The sequence below is a fragment of the Camelina sativa genome, chromosome 9 (genome assembly GCF_030686135.1).
Source record: "Camelina sativa cultivar CO46 ecotype springtype chromosome 9, ASM3068613v1".
NCBI lineage: Eukaryota > Viridiplantae > Streptophyta > Magnoliopsida > Brassicales > Brassicaceae > Camelina > Camelina sativa.
This window is the reverse complement of record NC_141888.1, coordinates 40455884-40477578: the sequence shown is the minus strand read 5'-3', so window position 1 is coordinate 40477578 and position 21695 is coordinate 40455884. Positions and strand designations below refer to the sequence as shown.

Here is a 21695-nt window from a genome sequence, read left to right as displayed (position 1 = left end):
CCAACAAGTAATCTCTTTTGTGTCTCTTAAATTCTCTATCATCCCAGAAGTAACCTGTTCTTGTCGGTCTTTTATCATCACAGATTAACCAAACTTCCACCTACTTTATCTTCAACTTAAGTCACTTCCACTTATAAATACGTATGTATACGTTTTAAGAAACCATGTACGTAGCTCTCAGTTTTGTAATGTGGAGGTTGAAGATAGGAGAAGGAAACGGAGATGATCCTTACTTATTCACTACAAACAACTTCGTCGGACGGCAAACATGGGAGTTTGATCCTGACGGAGGCTCACCGGAGGAACGAAACGCCGTAGTTGAGGCTCGCCGGAGTTTCTACGAGAATCGTTTTCATGTTAAAGCAAGCAGTGATCTCTTGTGGCGCATGCAGGTTTTGTAAATTACTTTATTTCTTGGAACATTCTGTTAATTTTGGGTAATTACAAAAAGCCCCAAAAGAAAAGCTTATTTACGAAATATATCTGTTATTTATAAAAAGTAACAAATTTTGGACAACAGTTTCTGAAAGAGAAAAAGTTCGAGCAAGTGATACCTCCGGTGAAAGTTGAAGGCTCCGAGAAGATAACCTTGGAAACGGCGACGAATGCATTACGGAGAGGTGTTCGTTTCTTATCGGCGTTGCAGGCCAGCGACGGTCACTGGCCGGCCGAAAACGCCGGCCCTTTGTTTTTCCTTCCGCCGTTGGTAAGTTTTTGTTCTTCGCCGTTTCAATTTGTAGGATCAGAGATTAGAGATTTCAATCGCGAAGTAGGAAAAAACGATAATTTCAATTGATCTATACGAGTGAATTTGGATTAGGGATCAGTGTGTAGAAATTGAAAGTCTGAAGCTTTGTTGCTCTCGGTACACACTGTGTAGGTGTTTTGTCTATATATCACGGGACATCTTGATGAAGTATTCACTTCAGAACATAGAAGAGAGATTCTACGATACATTTACTGTCACCAGGTACAGTTTTACCTATAGCTCCCCTCCACAACGAGTTGTATCTTGTTCAATATGCTCATGTTGGATTTATCTGTCCATAGAAGGAAGATGGTGGGTGGGGATTACACATTGAAGGTCATAGCACAATGTTCTGTACTGCGCTGAATTACATATGTATGCGTATACTTGGAGAAAGTCCTGATGGAGGTCATGAAAATGCGTGTAGACGAGCCCGAGAATGGATTCTTTTCCACGGTGGTGTCACCTACATACCTTCTTGGGGTAAAACTTGGCTTTCGGTAAGTATTTCAGATCATCTGGTAATCTAGTTCTGAGTCTGACTAATAAGGTTGTATTATAATCGTCTTTTTTGGTTGTTGTCTGCAGATACTTGGTGTATTTGACTGGTCTGGAAGCACCCCAATGCCTCCTGAGTTTTGGATCTTACCTTCTTTCTTTCCCGTGAATCCAGGTTTTTTTCTTGACATACGATTTGTGTCCAAAAGAATCTTGTTGTGTTTGAGCCAAAACCTGACTTGGGGAAACTGATTCTTGCAGGAAAAATGTGGTGCTACTGCCGGATGGTTTATTTGCCAATGTCGTATCTCTATGGGAAGCGGTTTGTTGGACCAATAACGCCTCTGATTCTACAACTCCGCAAAGAACTGTACTTACAGCCTTATGAAGAAATTAATTGGAAGAAAGTCTGCCATCTTAGTGCAAAGGTAAGAATGTTAGGATGTATCATCATTTTTCTTAAGGATTTTTATTGTCCCTGAAAAAAACACGGAGACATTTCTCTTACTTTACCTTAGGAAGATACATACTATCCCCGTCCGCTGGTTCAAGAGTTGATATGGGACAGTCTTTCCATCTTTGTGGAGCCTTTCCTTGCACGTTGGCCATTTAACAAGCTTCTTAGGCAAAAATCCCTTCAGGTGGCAATGAAACACATGCACTATGAAGATGAAAATAGCCGTTATATCACCATTGGGTGTGTTGAAAAGGTAAGAACAGCATACCCTTACTTAGACAGAAAACATAGAGAAGCTGGAGTTAACTACTGTCTCTTTCTACAGGTACTATGCATGTTAGCTTGTTGGGTTGAAGATCCGGATGGGGTTTATTTCAAGAAGCATCTCGCTAGAATCCCCGACTACTTGTGGGTGGCCGAAGATGGGATGAAAATGCAGGTATGGCCTTGGAGATAAGAAATACAATTTTGTTATGCTGACTAACTTTGAGTTGGTAAGAAATCGAAAAATTCATCGGCACAGATTTATGCAGAGTTTTGGAAGTCAACTATGGGATACAGGGTTCGCGATGCAAGCTTTACTTGCAAGTAATCTCTCCAGTGAAATCTCTGATGTACTCATGAGAGGGCATGAGTTCATAAAGAATTCACAGGTTCGACGTCCCCTGCAGCATATACTGTAGCACTACTACTAAGTGTTTCTTTTGAAGAATAGAAAATTGGCTTACAAATTGAAAAACAATTGAAGGTTAGAGAGAACCCTTCAGGTGATTTCAAAAGCATGTATCGTCACATATCTAAAGGAGCCTGGACCTTTTCCGACCGAGATCACGGATGGCAAGTTTCAGACTGCACAGCTGATGGCTTAAAGGTAATTCAGTCGGTGTAAATCCAACACATTAACATGTTCTTTACTAATCATCCCAAGTAGTATATGCATCCTTACTGTTTTTGGTCTAGTAGTGCTGCCTACTGTTTTCGATGTTGGCACCGGATATTGTTGGCCCAAAACAAGACCCAGAGAGACTTTATGATTCTGTTAATATCCTGCTCACTTTACAGGTGAGCATTATCAGTCATAAAATTGATATCGTCTATAATAAATACCCCTGTGCAGGTCGTGACAGTTTCACTTGTTTCAGAGCAAAAACGGAGGTGTATCTGCCTGGGAGGCTGCTGGTGCTCCCAAATGGTTGGAAGTAAGAACCAAAAACCATAAAATGATTTCAACCAACCAACACATACTTTTTGAACGCGGTCACATAATCTTCTCTATACTTTTGTCTCAGTTGTTCAATCCCACAGAATTGTTCTCGGACATTGTGGTTGAGCATGAATACTGCGAGTGCACGTCATCTGCAATCCAAGCATTGAGTCTATTCAAGCAACTCTTCCCAGATCATAGGACAACGGAGATCACCACTTTCATCAGCAAAGCTGTGCATTACCTAGAAAACATGCAAACGCCTGATGGTTCATGGTACACTAACAATTGCAACGATTCAGAATTTTGTTCACAGAAGTCTAAACAAACCAAGTTAATAACAGTTGTTCTTTGAATTGACAGGTACGGGAACTGGGGTATTTGCTTCACGTACGGTACATGGTTTGCTCTTGCAGGCTTAGCAGCTGCTGGTAAAACTTACAATGACTGTGTGGCTATGCGCAAAGGCGTTCATTTTCTTCTTGCAACTCAGAAAGTCAACGGAGGCTGGGGAGAAAGCTACCTCTCATGCTCCACAAAGGTATACGCTTCAATGAAATAAATTTAATGTAGGATCATTCAGTCACTCTAATTAATGATCTATGCAGAGATACATAGAACAAGAAGGGGATATATCAAACGTGGTGCAAACTGCTTGGGCTTTGATGGGTCTCATTCACGCAGGACAGGTTGTTAAACATTCAATAGTTATCGGGGAAATTACTTATTAGTGACTCAGCTGTATATATAACGATTGTTTTACACAACAGGCGGAGAGAGATCCGCTTCCTCTTCACCGTGCTGCAAAACTTATCATCAATTCACAACTGGAGAGTGGAGATTTTCCTCAACAGGTACATTTCTCTAAGACCAAAATGGTTCAAAATCCGACTTTGTGGCCTCATCAGATCTTAGACGGCTGGGGTCACTAAATTCTGTGATTTGTTTGCTGATGGAATTTGAAAAAAAAAAAATGCTAATTGAAGTCTTTTTGATAACTTGTCCAGCAAGCAACCGGAGTATTTTTGAAGAACTGCACGTTACACTACGCTGCATACAGAAACATTCATCCGTTGTGGGCACTCGCAGAATATCGCGCACGAGTTTCTTTGCCATGACGACACTTTTCATAAATTTATTTTATATCAGAGACATGTGAATCTATTAGTCTATTACAAGATTTATATATTGCAATATGCCAAAGGTTGAACATACGCTAGTTTAATTTCTATTGTAGTCACAAGTATCCTCATTTACATTTTAGAAGTTCTAAATTTTTTTTTGCCTACCGTCTATTGGAAGGCAAGTTTCAAATGGTGATTAATTAAAAGGCAAAGTTGAACAAAAGAGTCCAAACCACACAAATGTGTTATTTTGTGTGTGTGTGTTATAGAATCTGAAATTAGACTATCAGCCAAAAATAAAAACCCTTAAATAACAACCATCAGAAAAAGAGGAAATTCTCTAACCCATTAAGCTTTACAATCTACTTCATTAGTTTTCACCATAAAGAATCTTTTGATCAATCAAACTCTTTCCTTTTTTTTTTCTTTTGTGAAAATCAAATTGAAGTATCATCTTCTTTGTATCATAAAGACTCAAGAGGGAAGAGACCTTTTTCCTTCCTTTTGTTTTGGAAATTTTTAACTCATAATATAGGGATAGAAGAAGAAAAAGAATGTGGCTACCAAAAGCAAACGGGACAAAGAAAGAAACAGGAAGTGGTTCGGTGGCAGTTGCAATAGACAAAGACAAAGGAAGCCAACATGCTCTTAAATGGACAATCGACAATCTTGCTTCTCGTGGCCAAACCATTTCTCTTATCCATGTCCTTTCCAGATCTCATTCCTCTTCAGGTCCCCAATCTTCTTCTAATAAACACATTCATATAAAAAGTTTCTTCTTCACGATAAAGTTTGTAACTTCTGTTGTTGTTGTTGTTGTTGTTGCAGATCTTGAAGAAGGAACGCAATTGGAGAAGATAGCTAAAGATCTATTCGTATCCTTCCACTGCTATTGCTCCCGTAAAGAGGTATATATATATATTCAGAATCAAAAACCCTTTTGTTAAAGAAAGCTCCTAATCGATTCTGTTTGAGCAGATAAATTGTCAAGACATTTTGTTGGAAGACGCAGACAAAGTCAGAGCCATTACCGAATATGTTTCATCTTCAGCAATCGAGAACTTAGTCGTTGGAGCCGCATCACGTAATGGCTTCATGAGGTAATTACTTTTATCTTCTTCTTTTCAGATTTTCTGTTACAAAAGTCTCTGTTTTTTTTCCACAACGGATTCTGTAAATTTGTGATATATTGACTTCTGAGCAGAAGATTCAAGACGGATTTGCCAACAACTGTGTCAAAATCAGCTCCAGATTTCTGCAGTGTTTATGTAATTTCAAAAGGCAAAATTGCATCAGTACGAAATGCATCTCGTCCTGCTCCTTACCATAATTCCATGCAGCAATGTGAGATTGACAACCATTACCCTCATACTCCTGAAAAAGCACCAAAGCACCAAGACCAGTCCAATTCTGCAGGTTTATAATATATAAAAACTTAAAACTTCTCTCTTTCAAAAAAAAAGCAAGAAACAAAAGTTCTGAGTTATCCAGTTCTGTGTCTTACCATTGGTTTTGCAAACAGGTAGTACACCTTCTAGACCGCGCAGATCAGTTGAATATGATGCAACAAGGTATAGGAACTTGATATTGGTGTCTTTAACTTTAAATTGTCTTACATGAATCTTAAAAACATTTTTTTGTTTTGTTTTGTAGATTGCCTTTGGTGAAAAGGAAGCCATATGGGGACTTATATGATTCAGATAGCGACCTTTCGTTCATCAGTCCCTCTTCTCATCGTGAATCTGACATTTCATTCATCAGCTCTGGGAGACCAAGCGTTGACCGCTCTTCCTTCAGCCTTGATTTTCCTGAATCTGCAAGGACTTCGAGAATGTCAACGAGCTCAGAGCAAAGCATTGGCTCACATCGCTTGGGACTCAAGTTCAGTGATCCTGGTTTCCCTAACGAGTCCTCTACATTCTCTGAAGAGAGCGGTAGAGCATCCTCGTATTCATCTCAGAGCTTGGTTAGTACTAACATCAAGATCCTTCTCTACTTATTCTTCTTAGAAATACTTGCTTAGATGGGATTGTGTTGTTGCAGGATGATGTTGAAGCTGAAATGAAGAGGCTGCGTCTAGAGCTTAAACAAACCATGGATATGTATAGCACAGCTTGCAAAGAAGCTTTAAGCGCTAGACAACAGGTAGTAAGAAGCTAACGTCTAAGTCATTGTAAAGGAAATGAGATTAGTATACATTTGAATAAAATATCGTTTTCTGAAATTTTAGGCAACGGAGCTGCAAAAGCTGAGAACCGAAGAGGAGAGACGTTTGGAAGAAGCAAAGAGTTCAGAGGAAGCAGCAATGTCAATAGTGGAAAAAGAGAGAGCTAAAGCCAAAGCAGCATTGGAAGCTGCTGAAGCTGCAAAGAGATTAGCAGAAGTGGAAGCTAAAAGAAGGTTGACTGCAGAGATGAAGACAATGAAGGAATCAGATTCATTCTCTCGCGGATTTGTGCGGTATAGGAAATACACGGTTGAAGAAATCGAAGAAGCTACTTCAAATTTTGCAGAGTCTCAAAAGGTTGGAGAAGGAGGCTATGGCCCTGTCTTTAGAGGCTATCTTGATCACACAAGTGTTGCTGTTAAAGTTCTACGCCCTGATGCTGCTCAAGGACGATCACAGTTTCAGAAAGAAGTAACAAAACAATCTTTCTTCCTTTTTTTTTATTTATTTAATACAATAAAGTTTTCATCTTTGAGAGAGAAAGACATATGTTTTATGTTTTCTCAGGTTGAAGTGTTAAGCTGCATAAGGCATCCAAACATGGTGCTTCTTCTTGGAGCTTGTCCAGAATTTGGGATTCTCGTTTATGAGTACATGGCCAAAGGAAGTCTAGAAGACCGGCTCTTCAGGAGAGGAAACACACCTCCAATAACCTGGCAGCTACGTTTCAGAATCGCTGCTGAGATAGCCACAGGACTACTCTTTCTCCACCAGACCAAACCTGAACCAATTGTCCACAGAGACCTTAAACCAGGAAACGTTCTCCTCGATTACAACTACGTGAGCAAGATAAGTGATGTCGGGCTAGCAAGATTAGTCCCTGCAGTAGCAGAAAACGTTACACAGTACAGAGTTACTTCAGCTGCAGGAACATTCTGTTACATTGATCCTGAGTACCAACAAACCGGAATGTTGGGTGTGAAGTCAGATGTTTATTCACTGGGGATCATGCTTTTGCAGATCTTGACTGCGAAACAGCCAATGGGTTTAGCTTACTACGTTGAGCAAGCAATCGAAGAAGGGACTCTTAAAGATATGCTTGATCCAGAAGTACCTGATTGGCCTGTGGAAGAAGCTCTGTCTTTAGCAAAGCTGTCTCTTCAATGCGCGGAGTTAAGAAGAAAAGATAGACCGGATCTCGGGAAAGAGATATTGCCTGAGCTCAACCGGTTAAGAGACATTGGTGAAGAGAGTTTAGAGAGTGTGTTTTATGCAGGAAAGTCTCCACACACTAGCCAAGTCTCTATTTCAGCATCTGTGAGTGCTTCTTCTCTAATAAATCATGTAAAGGTTTTTCTTTCTTGTGTAATGATTTTTGTGTTTTTTTTGTTTTCTCGCAGAGTGAACCGAATCCGGAATCTCCAGCTGCAGACTCTCAATCCTAGTTTTGAGATGGCTAAACAAAATTTGGTAACTAAATAGAATCAGATGATGATGTTTCAAGTGAAGCTAAAGATAAAGGAACTAGTGTATGATACTATAGCCAGCCGTAGGGGGAATATGGTATTCTGTTAAATAATCAGTTATGTAAACGGTCTATTATTTGTAGGCCCATCACGGTATCTATTATATGTAGGCCCATCATGGTATTTATTAAAGCATCGATCATGTAAAAAAAGGCCCAATGGCTCAGACCGGTTTGACTTAACCGGGTTTGTTTTAATTGAATTGTTTTTGAAAAATCGAAATGGTTTAAATTCATAAGCTACAGATAAACCCTGCAACAGCTTCTTCTTCTTCCTCTTGATGTGGGTAGAAGCAAAGTAGCGAACTTTGTTTGTTTTTATGGAGCTTTTACATAGCTCTTGCAATTTCGAAACCCTAACATTGATTTCTCCTCCTTTACAATCTTGTAAATTTGGTTCAAACTCTCTCTTATTCTTCTCTCCTCGTCGCGTGACCTTGTTCTCGGGTTACCAACACCACAGTGGCCGCGTAGTTGTTTCGGCCTCTTCGCAGCACGGTGATTCGAATCCTAGCAGCTCTAATTCGTCGCAGGCAAACCACGCCTCTCTCGCGCAGGATTCTATTTCTGGGTTTCTCCGACTAGAGATTGGACTCTCCGAGGTCGATTCAGATTTCATCTCTTCGAATTGTCCAAAGTACACGAGAATGATAGTAGATGGTGTTAGGGATTTGGAAGAATGGAATTCGTGGAAAGGGAGTAAAGAATCTGAGGGAATTGAGGGTTTAGGGTTTAAGGAGAAAGTGATTTATATGGTGAAACAGAAGGGTGATGGTGGCAAAGTTGCTTTTTTAGAGAGTCTTGGTTTGAGTTTGTCTTCTGCTATGTATTTGGCTCATTACGTCTCCTCTGAATCGCTTCCCATTCTTCTCCATAAGGTAATTCACATATACGTTAAGAGATAGAGATATTGGTTCTGCATCAAAATCAAGTTGCTAGTGTTGTATGTTTTTGTTAGGTTGGGTTTGGAATTCGATTTTGGCATGGTGACTTAATCTTGGATTTGGATTTTTAGGTTAAGTACCTCAAGGAAATATTCTTTTCTGGCAGTGATGAGAATGGTCTTGTTGGAAAGTATGCACGACGCATGATGCTTTACTTGTCCATTCCTATTGATGAAGATGTGCAGCAAACTCTTTCCTTTTTCGAAAAGGTTTTTGTGTGTGTGTGTTCTCTCTCCTGTTAGCTTTCGCTAGAAGCACTTATATTGTTTAGTAAGATGAATGTTAAAATGTATTTTTAGATTGAAGCAAGGCGTGGAGGTTTGGACATGCTCGGTTCTGTAGATGCATCATTCAGATTTTTAATCGAGTCATTCCCTCGGCTTCTTCTACTTTCAGAAGAAAATGATATGAAGCCTATGGTAGAGTTTCTTGAAAGCATTGGTATTCCTAAAGGTTGCTCTGGAAAAGTACTTCTCTTGTACCCTCCTATCATGCTCAGCAAAACTGAGGAGATCAAAAGAAGGGTAGCCGCAGCTCTGGAGAAGGTATGCCTATTTGGTTGATTGTACATAACTAACATGGAGCTGCACTTTCTTTGTTTTCTTTTTGGTTGCTGATTATTGCAAATTTGGGTTGTATAGGTTCAGGTTAGTGTAGTGAACAAGGATTCTGGAAAAGTATTGCAGAAGTATCCGTGGCTTCTTTCACCAAGCGTACAAGAGAACTATTCCCATATCGTCTCATTTTTTAACAGTGAATCGGTAAGCACATAGAACTATTCCCACATCATGTCGATCAGATAATTGGTTGTTTTGTGTTTGTTACGCAGGCCTTATCATTGTTGTTCCATGATTGGTCTTACTCAGACATGGTTTGCTATGATTTTGATTTCTTAGGTGCTCAAAATGGATATTGACCACGGAATTAGGAGATGGCCTTTGCTTCTCGGTTGCTCAGCGAGCAATATGGAGATGATGGTGAAGGAATTTGATAAATTAGGTGTTAGAGATAAAAGAATGGGGAAGGTTATACCCAAGATGCCTCAGCTTTTGTTATGTAAACCCCAAGACTTTCTTAAGGTAAAGAAACCACTTTCCAAGATGTGTATTCTCCCATTCTATTATTGTTGTGCAAGACTGTTTGTTTAACCATGTACATTATCCTCATTTCTAACAGGTTGTTTGCTTTTTGGAAGATTTGGGATTTCAAAAGGAAATCGTTGGTCAAATACTCTGTCGATGTCCTGAAATATTTGGCTGCAGCATTGACAATAATACCCTGCAGAAAAAGCTCAGATTTCTCACTCGTTTTGGTGTTTCATCTACGCATTTTCCCCGAATCATAAAGAAATACCCGGAATTTCTCATATACGACGCAGACAAAACACTACTTCCACGGTATCTATCATAGCCAATCTAGCACATCATACTCAGTGAATCATTTTTCTAGCTTATGTCCCCTAATATAGTAATCTTATGCTCTTGCAGACTAAAGTACTTAATGGAGACTGGGATATCAGAGAGAGAGCTTGCCTTCATGATTCGCAAGTTCTCACCGCTATTAGGATACAGCATCGACAAAGTGTTGAGACCAAAGTTAGAGTTTCTGTTGAACAGTATGGAGAAGTCGGTTAGAGAGGTAATAGAATACCCGAGGTACTTTAGTTACTCGCTGGAGAAAAGGATAAAACCGCGGTTTTGGGTACTAAAAGGGAGGAACATAGAATGTACATTACAGGAAATGTTAGGCAAAAACGATGAAGAGTTTGCTGCTGATTTCTTAGGTTTAGGAGAGCTTCAGCAAACTCACCACGAAACCTATTAGTTATATATATATAGGCCAAAAGTTTCTTTGAGAAGATCACTATGTTATGAGATTGGTGATATCTCTGAGAAGCTTCTTCAGTTTTGTCTGTGTGCATTGTTCATATAGCCGCTAGTGTATGTACTTACTGTTCTTGTCTACAAAAAAAAGAAAGTTGAATAAAAAAAATTCAGTTTATGAGTGTGTCTGTACCGGTTAATTTTCAGTTTTGTGAACCCGGATCGGTTTGGTTTGATGTATGTGGACTGGGTCCTTTTAGGATAATTGTATGGGCCTAAATTCGGAAACAGCCCATTGGGCAAATATTTATAACATTATATTACACAGCTTTTTCAAAACACAACAGAAAAAGAAACTTGACATGAAAAGTAATTTCCCCAATTTTTCTATCTCGAAGCGGTTTCTCGCTTACTATAATACTGTATGCTAAGATAGTAAGATGTACGTTCGCTCATTCATTCATAATATTTTGAAAATTCTCAGAAAAATTGATTCATATCTTTACGTTTGATAAACATGATTGCTGAGAAAAGGAATCGAGCGAGTCACTAACTAATTGATTACAATCCTCACCGATTAAGCAAAAATGGGAAACGCTCTAGGCAAAGCATCAACGGACATCGGAGGTTTTATAGGCAATATTTTCACAGCACCGCTCAAAGCCACACTTGGAAGATCCTGTTTGTAAGATTTTCTTCTGATCCATTGTCTGAATTTAAAGGAACCAACGACTGTCACAAAAATCGTTGATTTGGTTGTTTTTCTTATCACCATTCTTTTGATGATTTCTCTTTCTTCTATTTTATTATAGAGATGTATGTTCGGGACCATGGGATCTTGCATGTTTCATAGAACATTTCTGTCTTCCTGATATCGCCAAACTGGTGCTTATATCAGCCCTCTGTTTCATCAGTAACCTTCTCTCCTTCTCTTTCTTTCTATGTATAGCAATCATTATTAGATTCTATAAACTATTCTCCTTACTTTTCTTTATAATTTTTGTATTTTGTTTCTTTTTACTATCAGTTTTGATGTTCATCACCCTCTTGTTCAAACTTGGAATCTGCCAGTGTGTTGTTAAAAGCATCTGCAAAATGTCATGCGCCGCTTGTGCAGCGTACTGGTTCGCCATTGGAGAGATGATTAGTTGCTTGTGGCACAGTTTGACTAACGTAAAGCGGGTCCGCCGTAATAGAAAACGACTCGGTGATATAGAAGCTGCCACCTACGACTACTCTAGTGATGACGAATCGAGTTCATCACTCAGTCCCAGTCGAAGAAAGAGCATTAGACCAAAGCGGAGAAGAAGAAACAGACTAGGAGGAAGCAAACACAACCATCACCATCTTGGCAGCAATGGCAACAACCGCCGCTTCATAAGGCTACCGAGTAGACAGATGTCTGTACGAGTTGGAGGCAAATCAAGAAGAATAAGAAGTGCCAGAACGAGAAAATCTAGGAGAGTTAAGATCCTCAAAGTCAAAGATGTTGTTGATTAAAATGTCTCTATAGTTCCTTAAAATAATCTCTAATCTCAAAAACAGAATTATCTCATTTATTCAGATGAAGTGAAACACAAAACCATTAATCCATGTGAATAATTTTATAACCAACCTCTCTCCCTCTCTATTTTGTATATGTGCAAGAGAGTAAACAAGCAGGGGATGGATAAGTAATGGTTCGCTTTCAGAGGAAAACCGGAGCCATGACGAGAGTTATAGTCGCGAGCATTTTTATGAGGACGTGAATGGATGGACCGGCTGTGTCCTTGAATGGATCTCCCACGCTGCAATGTTACCAGATGAATTTATAATGAGAAATCCCATCTAGGAATACAACTTGAAATGAGTTTTGAAGTAGAACGAAATACTTACGTATCACCAGTCACAGCTGCTTTGTGGGCTTCGCTTCCTTTACCCCCAAGTGCCCCCGTCTCTATGTATTTCTTTGCATTGTCCCAAGCACCTCCCGCGGTGTTTAGGAAAAGTGCCATTAAGATACCACAAACTGTTGCAAACATGAGCATAGAAGCTACAACCTTTGCTCCCAGTAGAGGTTGTCCTGTGTAGTAACCCAAGATCCGAAACACCAAACCTGAAAGAGAGAACAAGAGGTTTGTTTTGGTCACAATCTTGTGGTTTCAATACAGGAAGCAAAAAAAAAAAAGGGACTAAGGAACATTACTGACTTACCAACTACAATGGGTGATGCAATAGCTAAAACTCCTGGCTTGATCATTTCCCTTAAAGCTGCAGATGCGACAATGGCGACACATCGACTATAATCTGGCTTCTCCTTGTACGTCTGTTACAGGATATTGGTTTTGCTAGTCAACAGCAGTACAAGCCAAATAAATAAGAAATAGGGAAGCACTCGAAAGGAAAAATATGCTTACCATTATGCCAGGCCTCTCAATAAATTGTCTTCTTACTTCGTTGACAACCTCTTGAGCAGTTCGACCAACTGCCGCACATGCCCAAGCACTAAATAGAAAGATAAGCATGGAGCCCAATAATCCACCTACGAAGACTTCTGGGATAGCAATATCAACCTGATTTGAACCGAGGATGAGAATGAGAAGCTGTTTCAACATTGGGAATACAGCAAATTTGCATAATGACATTTACCTCTTTGAAAGACACATTAGCAAACGCTGAAACCTCGTCCATATACGCACTAAAGAGAAGGAATGACGCAAGTGCAGCAGATCCAATGGCAAACCCTTTCGTTGTTGCTTTTGTTGTGTTCCCAACAGCATCAAGAAGATCAGTGATCTCACGGACACTTTCTGGCTGCAGGAGACATTTATATTATTTCTACATTAGAATAAAGATGGAACGGAACATCAGAGCTTTTCAAGCCAATCATGTGAAATTTTTACCTGCTGGCTCATCTCGACAATCCCACCAGCGTTGTCAGCTATGGGGCCAAACATGTCCATAGTAAGAACATAAGCTGCAGTGCTTAGCATTCCCATGGTCGCAACGGCTGTTCCAAATAGACCTCCAGTGGGAATGCCATTTTCGTCCACTAATCCCGAGGTATTGCCCAGCCAATACGCAGAAATAATAGCTGCACTTATAGTCAAAACTGGAAGAGCAGTTGATTCCAGACCCAAGCTGACCCCAGCAATGATATTAGTCCCATGACCAGTCGAGCTAGCAAGAGCTAACGTCCGAACAGGCTCGTGCTTATAATCTGTATAATATTTGGATATCCAGACAAAGATATAGGCCGTGATGATGCCAACCAACCCACATAGGGCGAAATTGAACCATGCAGATGGAGCTTGTTCAGTGTAAAGCAGCCAGCGAGTCGACTGCGAAACATAAATAATGCTGTCAGAAGAATATAGCGTAGAACTTGTTCGCAATTGCACAAGGATTTGTGTGTGGCAACATTACCGCGCCAAAGGTCAAAACAGCTAATATAATAGTCAGAGAATATCCTTTCTGAAGTACAGCCATTGGATCCTCTACTGGAGATTTCACGCTAGCATCACGTGTTCCCTTGATTGATAGAATACCAATTGATGATATAATCAAGTCAAAAGAATGAACAACTAGAGGAAACAAGATAAAGCCCGATGGATCTGCGTAACAGAAATAGATTTGAGTAAGCATCAAGCATGAACAAGCGGTTTAATAGGATATTTATCAGCACATACTTTTACTATTCTATGTATTTCCTATCTTCCCAACATCAAATTGCAAAAAAAAAAAAAATTATGCTAGTTTAACAACCACGGCTAGAAATGGTCAGGAATGTTACAGAAAATTTGACTGCAGTCAAATGTAACTTGCTAAAGGTGTCATGAAAAGTAGTCTTCCTTCAATCTTCATATAATGCTTACGCAGATTAATACAACTTATACCGATATTTCAAATCCTAATGAGTAACAATGTACCCTCACATCCTCAAGGAGTGACCAAAACATGCCATAAAGTGTAGATTATTTTTCTCTATACAGAATGTAATTTATGAGCTTGAGCTCTCCACACAACTCTTCCTAAGTTTGCATTTCAAATTATAGAATCCTAGCAGTGAATTATTTTCTCAACATAAGTCAGGAACTCAAACACAGGTTATATATCATTGTTCAACATATGCCAGAAGTAACTTTAAAGAGAGATGGCCCACAAACCTTCAATTTTGCACTTCTTAGCCATTGTTCCACCTAGTATCATTGCACTGATGATTTCTGCAGCTATACTTTCAAATAAATCAGCACCTCTAGCAGCACAGTCCCCCACATTGTCTCCAACCTACAAGAAGATGAAAATAACTTTAAAAGCCTAAATGGCGAAAACAAGCAAACCCTTATTCAACTTGCTGGGTATATACTCTAGAGTGATACATGCCCCAAACAAGGATGTCATGTTTGGACATCACAGATAACCAAGAAAGTAAGAACCAAAAAGGGCAAAGATCAAATACCAAATCAGCAATAACAGCAGGATTACGAGGATCATCCTCGGGAATACCCTGCTCGACTTTCCCAACAAGATCTGCCCCAACATCAGCTCCCTTAGTGTATATTCCACCACCCAACTGAGCAAATAAGGCAACAAACGAAGCACCAAAACCATATCCCACGAGAAGAAGAGGCACTGTAAGAGAAACAGAAAATTCAATCAATAAGTCTAACAAGTAAATACCTCCACTATCGTCCATGCAGATGCAAATTATGGTCAATACATCAAGAGAAATACATATAGATTATAGGGTTGACTGAAAATCTTAGAATTGTTTTGATACCCCACCTCAATAATGATCAACACAACTCATGACATATTTAAGAAATACTGCTCATGTCTCAAAATGATCCTTTGAAAAGATAAAGATAACATTTTGAAATTCAGTACGATGATTACAAAATATGCACAAGATGAAAATAAATTCTTCAAAGACAGCAGAACAGGGGACTTACGGTCAGTAACATTCATTCCGCCTGGTGAATCCACACCCAACCAAACATAAAATGTAGAATAGAGGATGGCGATACCAATCACAGCCATACCAACTACAACCAGGGCTGAAAACCCACCAGCACGAACAGCTATCTGCATTTCTATCTTCTACTTAGTATTTGGAAACATGTACACGTCAGGTTATGAAAATAGGTTAACTATAGAAGAACCTGCAATGCTTCTCTCGCAGAACGTCTGGCGGCACTGGAGACACGCACATTAGCACGAACTGATACCCACATTCCAACATATCCAGCAACACCTGAGCACAGAGCCCCCAAAAGAAATGCAGCAACAGTAATATAGGCAGACATCGCCCTGCAGCAAAATAGTAATATGGGCAAGTATCATTCACAACAATTCAAAAGATAAAATAAATCTTATGAATGTAATCATGTATCTGCACCTTCCTAAACCAGCAGCCTCTTGCTGGGGAGTTAAGTTACGGAATAGATATATGCAAAGAATCACAAAAGCTAGCAAGATGGCCATCTTTGATATAGTGCTATACTGCGTTCTGAAAAACCCTTCAGCTCCATCACGAATAGCATCTGATATCTATAAGTAAGAGAATTACCTCACAAATTAGAATCAAAGAAGTTTGATGAGAACAACGGAGAAAAGATGTCAACATCACCACAGAATTTGAGTGAGCTTACCTCAACCATCTCTGGCGGGCCTTCATCTTTCGCAAGAACCCACTTGGTTAGATATATTGACAAAAGGAAGCTGATGATGCATACTGTGAAGACGAACACGATGATGGGAGAAGTACTTGCTCCCATGTAAAAGATTGCTCCAAAGCAGAAAAGCAGAATTATAGAAAGGACACGAACATTTAATTTCCTAATAATCCGGAATATCTGCCAACAAAAACAAACCAGTTATAACATCACACCAGTTTTGTTTTTTAATATACATCTTAATGATCTGATGCAACCAATAAGAAAAGCACTCGAGAAAGAGAAAGAGAGGAATTAGAGTTATACCAGTGGACTGTAGGTTTTACTACGCATGCTGGGAAAAGCCCTAGGCCTGTCACTGAAAGACATCAAACTGGCCTGCTCAATATCTTCATCCATCATCATGTTTCGAGCTGAATTTGCTCTTCAAACTACGGGTAGAGGGGGTAATAAAATCAATGCTATGGGGCAAGTGCAACTCCGCCCCAGAACTCAGACACTGAATTTAGAAACACTACAACTTTTTCTCCAGATGCTAACAGCACATCATAAAACGAGCACAAGTTAGTCCGAACCCTCTAACTCTAGCTATATATCTTGATTACTAGCTTCTTCAAACTTTCTCAGTAGAGTTGCCACAACAAGTTTCCACCATAAAAATTTCTGAAAAAGAAAAAAAAAAGTATTAAGACCTGATGGTTTCTCTTTACCTACCAAGTACCAAATAACAATTTCAAATTGAATAAAATCAGACTCATCCGAGTAAGTAAGGTTCTAGAGTAAGGTTTAGCTATATATTTCACCATTTACCAAGACTGTAAACGCTTCTACAATCAATTCCCTAAAAAGAAAGATAAAAAGAAACGCAATAAACAAGCAACACATAAGACCCCCCAAGATCTAATCGACTAAGATTATAGTGTAAGATACTAAACTTTTTAAAAAAAAAAAAAAAAACGCATTCCGACTTTGCATTACTTCAATCGAGAAATCGCCGTTAGATCTGACTTCCAATACTAAGAGAAATTCACATGATCTACTCAAACAATGGATAGGCGAATCAACGAAAAAAAAAAACAAAGAAGAAGCATATGAAGAGTTTCTCCGGAAACAAACCCTAAATCGGTAGAAACAGAGAAATAAAAAAGAAATCGCGGCTCCGGTGAGTGATCAGAAGGAAACCGCCATTAGCGAAAGCTTGTCGTAGCCGAAGAAGCGCTCTCCTCTTCCACCTCCTCTGTGTCTTTTTTCTCCGTAAAAAATCCCAAAGACTTTTCAGAGAACTTTTCTTAAATTTTTATTTTTTTTTACCACTTCGCACAGTGGTACAAGTCTAATTTTATGAGTAAGTGACACATCCTATCCAATGACACGCTGCCACTTAATAACTCTAATTATTTATAAATTATCTAACAGACCCATCACTTTTGATATATTTACATATTAGGTCGTCCTAGTATAATGGGCCTAGCCCAACTTTTGTTTTGCAATTCGGGGCCCATATAATATGCAGAGTAAAAAGAAAGAAGAACACCACCACCACTAACGTTATCAGTCCGATCACAGAGCTCGCCTTTTCATCGTCGTCAATCTCCGGCGGACGCTGTACGTGATTTTACTTTGGAAAGTTTACGAATTGCTTAGCCGTTACTTTTCATGATTTCGTTTGAAAAAATCTCTGCTTTGGTTAGGACAAGCAGAGGATGTTGATGACACTAGCCGCGGCGACGACCGCCGTTTCATTTAACTCAAAGCTTCTATTGTTTCGAATACGTTGCTCTGATTCTAACCCTAAGCGTGGCTTTGGCTCTAAAAAGGTTCTTACTTTAAGATGTTTCCACTTAATTTACAAAATTCTTACTGATTCAAAGTACTGATACAAAATTGTGAAATCTCATCACAGGAAGAGAAAGACTCTTCATTACAGCAAAGGTATAGTTTTTTTTTGTGTTTGTTTGTTTGTTTAAGCATTCAGAATTCTTCAATGCTGTCTGTTATATTTTCATATGGACTTGTTTGTCTGCAGGAAATCATCTTCTAAACAGTCTGTTTCTGTACCTAGAAGTAAGTATAATCTGATTTTAAGGCATACTGTAAGTAACAGATGTTACAGCTCTTCAATATTCATGCCTGGCTTTAATTTTCGCTGAAGGAACTCCTCCGTTTTTTTTGCAGAGGCACCTGGTCTGAATACTCAGTTTGATGGAAAATCTGGTATATCTTTCGATATAGACTTCGAGGAACGGCTGGAAAACATCAGAAGGTACACATGTTTTTTTTTTAATTCTATTGGCTTTAGAAGAATATAAGTTACAATACAATAGGATTACGTAGGAAAAGGAATCTGAAACCTTTGACAATCACACTTAACTTTCAAAATTTACCCACAACGACATGATCTTCCTATGAAAGTTTGGTTCTTTTTTCTTTTCTTGATCTGGTCATCATGTGTCTTGCGTTCCGCTTCCCTCACCCCTTAGACATAGTCAAGATCATTGTCCTCCAACTGGTATGGAATGTTTCTCTGTAACCTCTGCTCTTTTGATGAACTAGGTCAGCTCTTGAGCAGAAAAAGACGGAAGTAGTTAAAGAATTTGGTCCAATTGACTATGATGCTCCGGTCAAGTCTGACCAGAAAACAATTGGTTTTGGTACTAAGGTACACATAAATAACAGCTTGCAAGTGATTATTTTGCTTTTGTTCTAAAATCGCTTGAAGCCTATAAGATAACATACATAACATCATGACAAAACTTGGTCCCATGCCATGACAGGTTGGAGTTGGCATAGCTGTTGTTGTATTCGGTTTGGTTTTTGCTCTTGGTGACTTTCTTCCCACGGGAAGGTGCGTTATGACTCGTAAGATATTTTGTTGTGATCACAGCTTTAAGTAGCTTTACTATAATGAAGGCAGCCTAAACATAACTTTGTCATTTACACCATGTTACTGCTTGTCATTTTTCTTCCTTTTAGGATCAGCTGAGTTGGTTTCCGTGATTCACATTTTTGCCATACCAAGTCACATTGCCAAGTGATTTAGCCGGTCTCAGTTTTAACAAGTTTGTTTTCCACTTTTCAGTGAGAGTCCAACTAAGAACACAACAGTAGTTAAAAATCAGATCTCAGAAGAAAAAGCCACGCTTCAGGTAATATAAGGGGCTGAATGTTTTTTTCATGAAGGCTTTGTTCAGGTAACATTTTTAATTTATTTTTATTTTTTCAGCAAAGGCTCAAAGCGTTTGAAACAACTCTCAATGGCACTCCTAAGGATCAAGCTGCGCTGGAGGTGAGTGAAGACATGTTCTGTTGTGCATACTATTATATATCTTCTTCATCGGCAATTTAGCCATTCATCTCCCTGTAGGCTGCCAACAATAATAGGGATCAACTAAAACTAATAACCAGGCAGCTAAGGATCAGGAAAATTGAAATGCTTTTGGTTCCAAAAACTCGTTATCTGTTTTTTTCTCATTTTCACCTATTTAAAAATCCTTACTTCTATTTAAGTTTTGATTTTGTTCTTCTGGAATGAGTCTAATCTCCACATATCTGCTTGAATTACATGAAACTTTTTCTGTTCGCTTCAATTGATTCACTGAAGTTGTTAATGCACACATAGTAAGCTGAAAACAAGTTACGCTTCCTCTTCTGACTTATTTATAATGCTAGAAAAATTCTTAAAGTTGGGGCACCTATGCAGGGAGCTGCTGTCACACTGACTGAACTAGGAGAGTATTCACGGGCTGCTGCATTTCTTGAGAAACTGGCTAAGGTTTGTTTCTCTCATGCTTTTATGTTTTTCTTATGTCAAGTCATTCGTTTCACAAGAACATGCTGATTAGAGACTTAGCTAATAGTGCACAAAGTGTGATTCTTGTTCTGTAGGAGAGACCAACTGACCCTGACGTGTTTCGACTGCTTGGAGAAGTAAATTATGAACTTAAGAACTATGAAGGTAGTATTGCTGCATACCGAATTTCAGAAAAGGTAAATACTCTCAAACTTCGTGGATCAAACTCTTTTTCATAGCTTTTCTCACTTGCATTGAACTAATAGTTGATACCGATTAAGATTGTCGGACGAATTTTCTCGTGGGGACATAAGATTTGAACTTGCATAGCTGTTACTACCATGTATATGTTTGTTAACAGAGTCAGGACAGTCAATTTTGCTATCTATAATAGCGATGTTTTACTTTTTGTTACCCTAGGTTTCTAAAGGGATTGATCTTGAAGTCACACGAGGCCTCATGAACGCGTATTTAGCTGCTAAGAAACCAGACGAGGTAAATCTGTTTCCATCAGATATGAATAGAAATATGTTACCTTTTTGTCTAAGAAGCTTAATCTTAAATACTCTCAACATCTCCTTGGATCCATTTCTTTTCACTTTTGTTGTGATTCTTAGGCTGTCAAATTTCTTCTCGACACTCGTGAACTCCTGAATACAAAGAAAACAAGCACAGCAGACAGTGTTACAGATGAAACAAATCTCCCAATTCAGGTAACTTCGTTCCTGGAAATGGACTCTTTAACAGATTATTCTGGTACTGTCTTAGCATAATCAGTTCCTTGTTGAAATAGACATCTCTTCGTGTTCCTGATGGCATATCTGTTTCATATTTTATGTCCAAAGAAACCAGATACGATAATGTATCTATACTTTTGTGGCTTTTATCTCTAACTGATTATAAACGTTGGGGGAAATATTTGCTCAGGTTGAGTTGCTTCTCGGAAAAGCTTATTCAGACTGGGGACATATCAGCGACGCCGTAGCTGTCTATGACCAGCTTATCACTGCTCATCCTGAAGACTTCCGAGGCTACTTGGCGAAGGTAATTTTCTCGTCCCGACCTCAAAATAGTTGAGCTACTCAGATATACTTGCCGGTAAACTCCATGTGAAATGGTGTTGTAGGGAATCATATTGAGAGAAAATGGAAGCAGAGGAGATGCAGAAAGAATGTTTATCCAGGTGAATCATATGAACTCGTTAAACCTTCTTCATTCCAATACGTTTCCAACTGAGTAAAAAAGATATATGACACATACCTAACTTGTTAATGTGTAGGCACGCTTTTTTGCACCAGACAAAGCTAAGGCCCTTGTGGATAGATACTCCAAACTGTGATCACTATCTGATTCTGTGTATATATAATGTATATGTTTTGTTTTTATGATTTTCATTTTATCACTCTGTTTTTTACATATATTTCTAACCTCGGTATTTCAAGTGGCTAATTACTGAGGTTAGATAGTAAATGCCAAACCAAATCAATCCGGTCTGTTTTGTATCATCCATAAGCAAGAACACGGCGTCGTTTGATAGTTATATATTAAATGGGCCACATAGTTGACATGTTTTGGAAATCAACCCATTTAATGTAGAAAGCCCAACGACACCCACTATCGTTTATGTATTTATACTTATAAACCCGTAATTTTTTCTGTTTTGTCATCTCAGCCCTAACTTTCTGTAGTCGATATTAAATCCAAGCTGGTTCAACATCATCAACGAGGCTGATTCTTTTTGTTCATCTAGTTGGGAATCCG

The 21695-nt window shown here is 39.0% G+C and overlaps 6 protein-coding genes across 13 annotated transcripts; 5 read left to right on the top strand and 1 right to left on the bottom strand.

Annotated features, from left to right (window-relative positions):
* Positions 1 to 56: 56 nt before the first annotated feature.
* On the top strand, positions 57 to 4221 carry LOC104714177 (beta-amyrin synthase). Of its 6 annotated transcripts, none has more exons than XM_010431459.3 (17): positions 57 to 392; positions 521 to 706; positions 881 to 970; positions 1051 to 1248; positions 1337 to 1421; positions 1508 to 1674; positions 1765 to 1956; positions 2029 to 2142; positions 2237 to 2356; positions 2452 to 2574; positions 2667 to 2765; positions 2846 to 2902; positions 2993 to 3183; positions 3271 to 3448; positions 3516 to 3596; positions 3678 to 3761; positions 3915 to 4221. In XM_010431459.3, exons 1-17 carry the CDS (start codon positions 165 to 167, stop codon positions 4023 to 4025), a joined length of 2304 nt encoding a protein of 767 aa, XP_010429761.2. In that variant the 5' UTR covers positions 57 to 164; the 3' UTR covers positions 4026 to 4221. The 6 variants fall into 6 exon arrangements, 1 of the variants encoding a protein (XP_010429761.2); XR_015566389.1 differs by having other exon boundaries at positions 96 to 392; positions 2227 to 2356; XR_015566391.1 differs by having other exon boundaries at positions 96 to 392; positions 2227 to 2356; positions 2664 to 2765.
* A 135-nt stretch (positions 4222 to 4356) lies between these two features.
* LOC147939320 (U-box domain-containing protein 52-like) lies at positions 4357 to 7940 on the top strand. Of its 2 annotated transcripts, XM_087466121.1 has the most exons (10): positions 4357 to 4763; positions 4860 to 4939; positions 5010 to 5131; positions 5236 to 5447; positions 5554 to 5602; positions 5685 to 5997; positions 6075 to 6176; positions 6262 to 6669; positions 6766 to 7515; positions 7599 to 7940. In XM_087466121.1, the coding sequence occupies exons 1-10, from the start codon at positions 4586 to 4588 to the stop codon at positions 7641 to 7643; spliced, it is 2259 nt and encodes a 752-aa protein (XP_087322247.1). In that variant the 5' UTR covers positions 4357 to 4585; the 3' UTR covers positions 7644 to 7940. The 2 variants fall into 2 exon arrangements, with proteins under 2 accessions (XP_087322247.1, XP_087322246.1); XM_087466120.1 differs by having other exon boundaries at positions 4463 to 4939.
* A 2-nt stretch (positions 7941 to 7942) lies between these two features.
* LOC104714175 (uncharacterized) lies at positions 7943 to 10666 on the top strand. Of its 2 annotated transcripts, none has more exons than XM_010431457.3 (7): positions 7943 to 8601; positions 8739 to 8876; positions 8967 to 9212; positions 9309 to 9428; positions 9564 to 9746; positions 9844 to 10064; positions 10155 to 10666. In XM_010431457.3, the coding sequence occupies exons 1-7, from the start codon at positions 8044 to 8046 to the stop codon at positions 10489 to 10491; spliced, it is 1803 nt and encodes a 600-aa protein (XP_010429759.1). In that variant the 5' UTR covers positions 7943 to 8043; the 3' UTR covers positions 10492 to 10666. The 2 variants fall into 2 exon arrangements, with proteins under 2 accessions (XP_010429759.1, XP_087322251.1); XM_087466125.1 differs by having other exon boundaries at positions 8007 to 8601; positions 8774 to 8876.
* Positions 10667 to 10932: 266 nt separating this feature from the next.
* On the top strand, positions 10933 to 12104 carry LOC104714173 (uncharacterized). The gene is made up of 2 exons (XM_087464223.1): positions 10933 to 11175; positions 11303 to 12104. Exons 1-2 carry the CDS (start codon positions 11078 to 11080, stop codon positions 11988 to 11990), a joined length of 786 nt encoding a protein of 261 aa, XP_087320349.1. The 5' UTR covers positions 10933 to 11077; the 3' UTR covers positions 11991 to 12104.
* On the bottom strand, positions 11962 to 17517 carry LOC104714174 (pyrophosphate-energized membrane proton pump 2). Its single transcript, XM_010431455.3, has 15 exons — positions 17261 to 17517; positions 16451 to 16807; positions 16121 to 16324; positions 15868 to 16019; positions 15632 to 15779; positions 15422 to 15554; positions 14929 to 15101; positions 14636 to 14756; positions 13896 to 14083; positions 13373 to 13810; positions 13119 to 13283; positions 12887 to 13042; positions 12684 to 12795; positions 12366 to 12585; positions 11962 to 12277 (listed from the first exon to the last, which is right to left on the bottom strand). The coding sequence occupies exons 2-15, from the start codon at positions 16547 to 16549 to the stop codon at positions 12178 to 12180; spliced, it is 2409 nt and encodes an 802-aa protein (XP_010429757.2). The 5' UTR covers positions 16550 to 16807; positions 17261 to 17517; the 3' UTR covers positions 11962 to 12177.
* A 113-nt stretch (positions 17518 to 17630) lies between these two features.
* On the top strand, positions 17631 to 21439 carry LOC109124514 (uncharacterized). The gene is made up of 16 exons (XM_010431453.3): positions 17631 to 17749; positions 17836 to 17961; positions 18048 to 18076; positions 18171 to 18208; positions 18320 to 18407; positions 18698 to 18803; positions 18919 to 18989; positions 19224 to 19290; positions 19368 to 19430; positions 19845 to 19916; positions 20030 to 20131; positions 20355 to 20429; positions 20552 to 20647; positions 20862 to 20978; positions 21061 to 21117; positions 21214 to 21439. Exons 2-16 carry the CDS (start codon positions 17848 to 17850, stop codon positions 21271 to 21273), a joined length of 1155 nt encoding a protein of 384 aa, XP_010429755.1. The 5' UTR covers positions 17631 to 17749; positions 17836 to 17847; the 3' UTR covers positions 21274 to 21439.
* Positions 21440 to 21695: the final 256 nt, after the last annotated feature.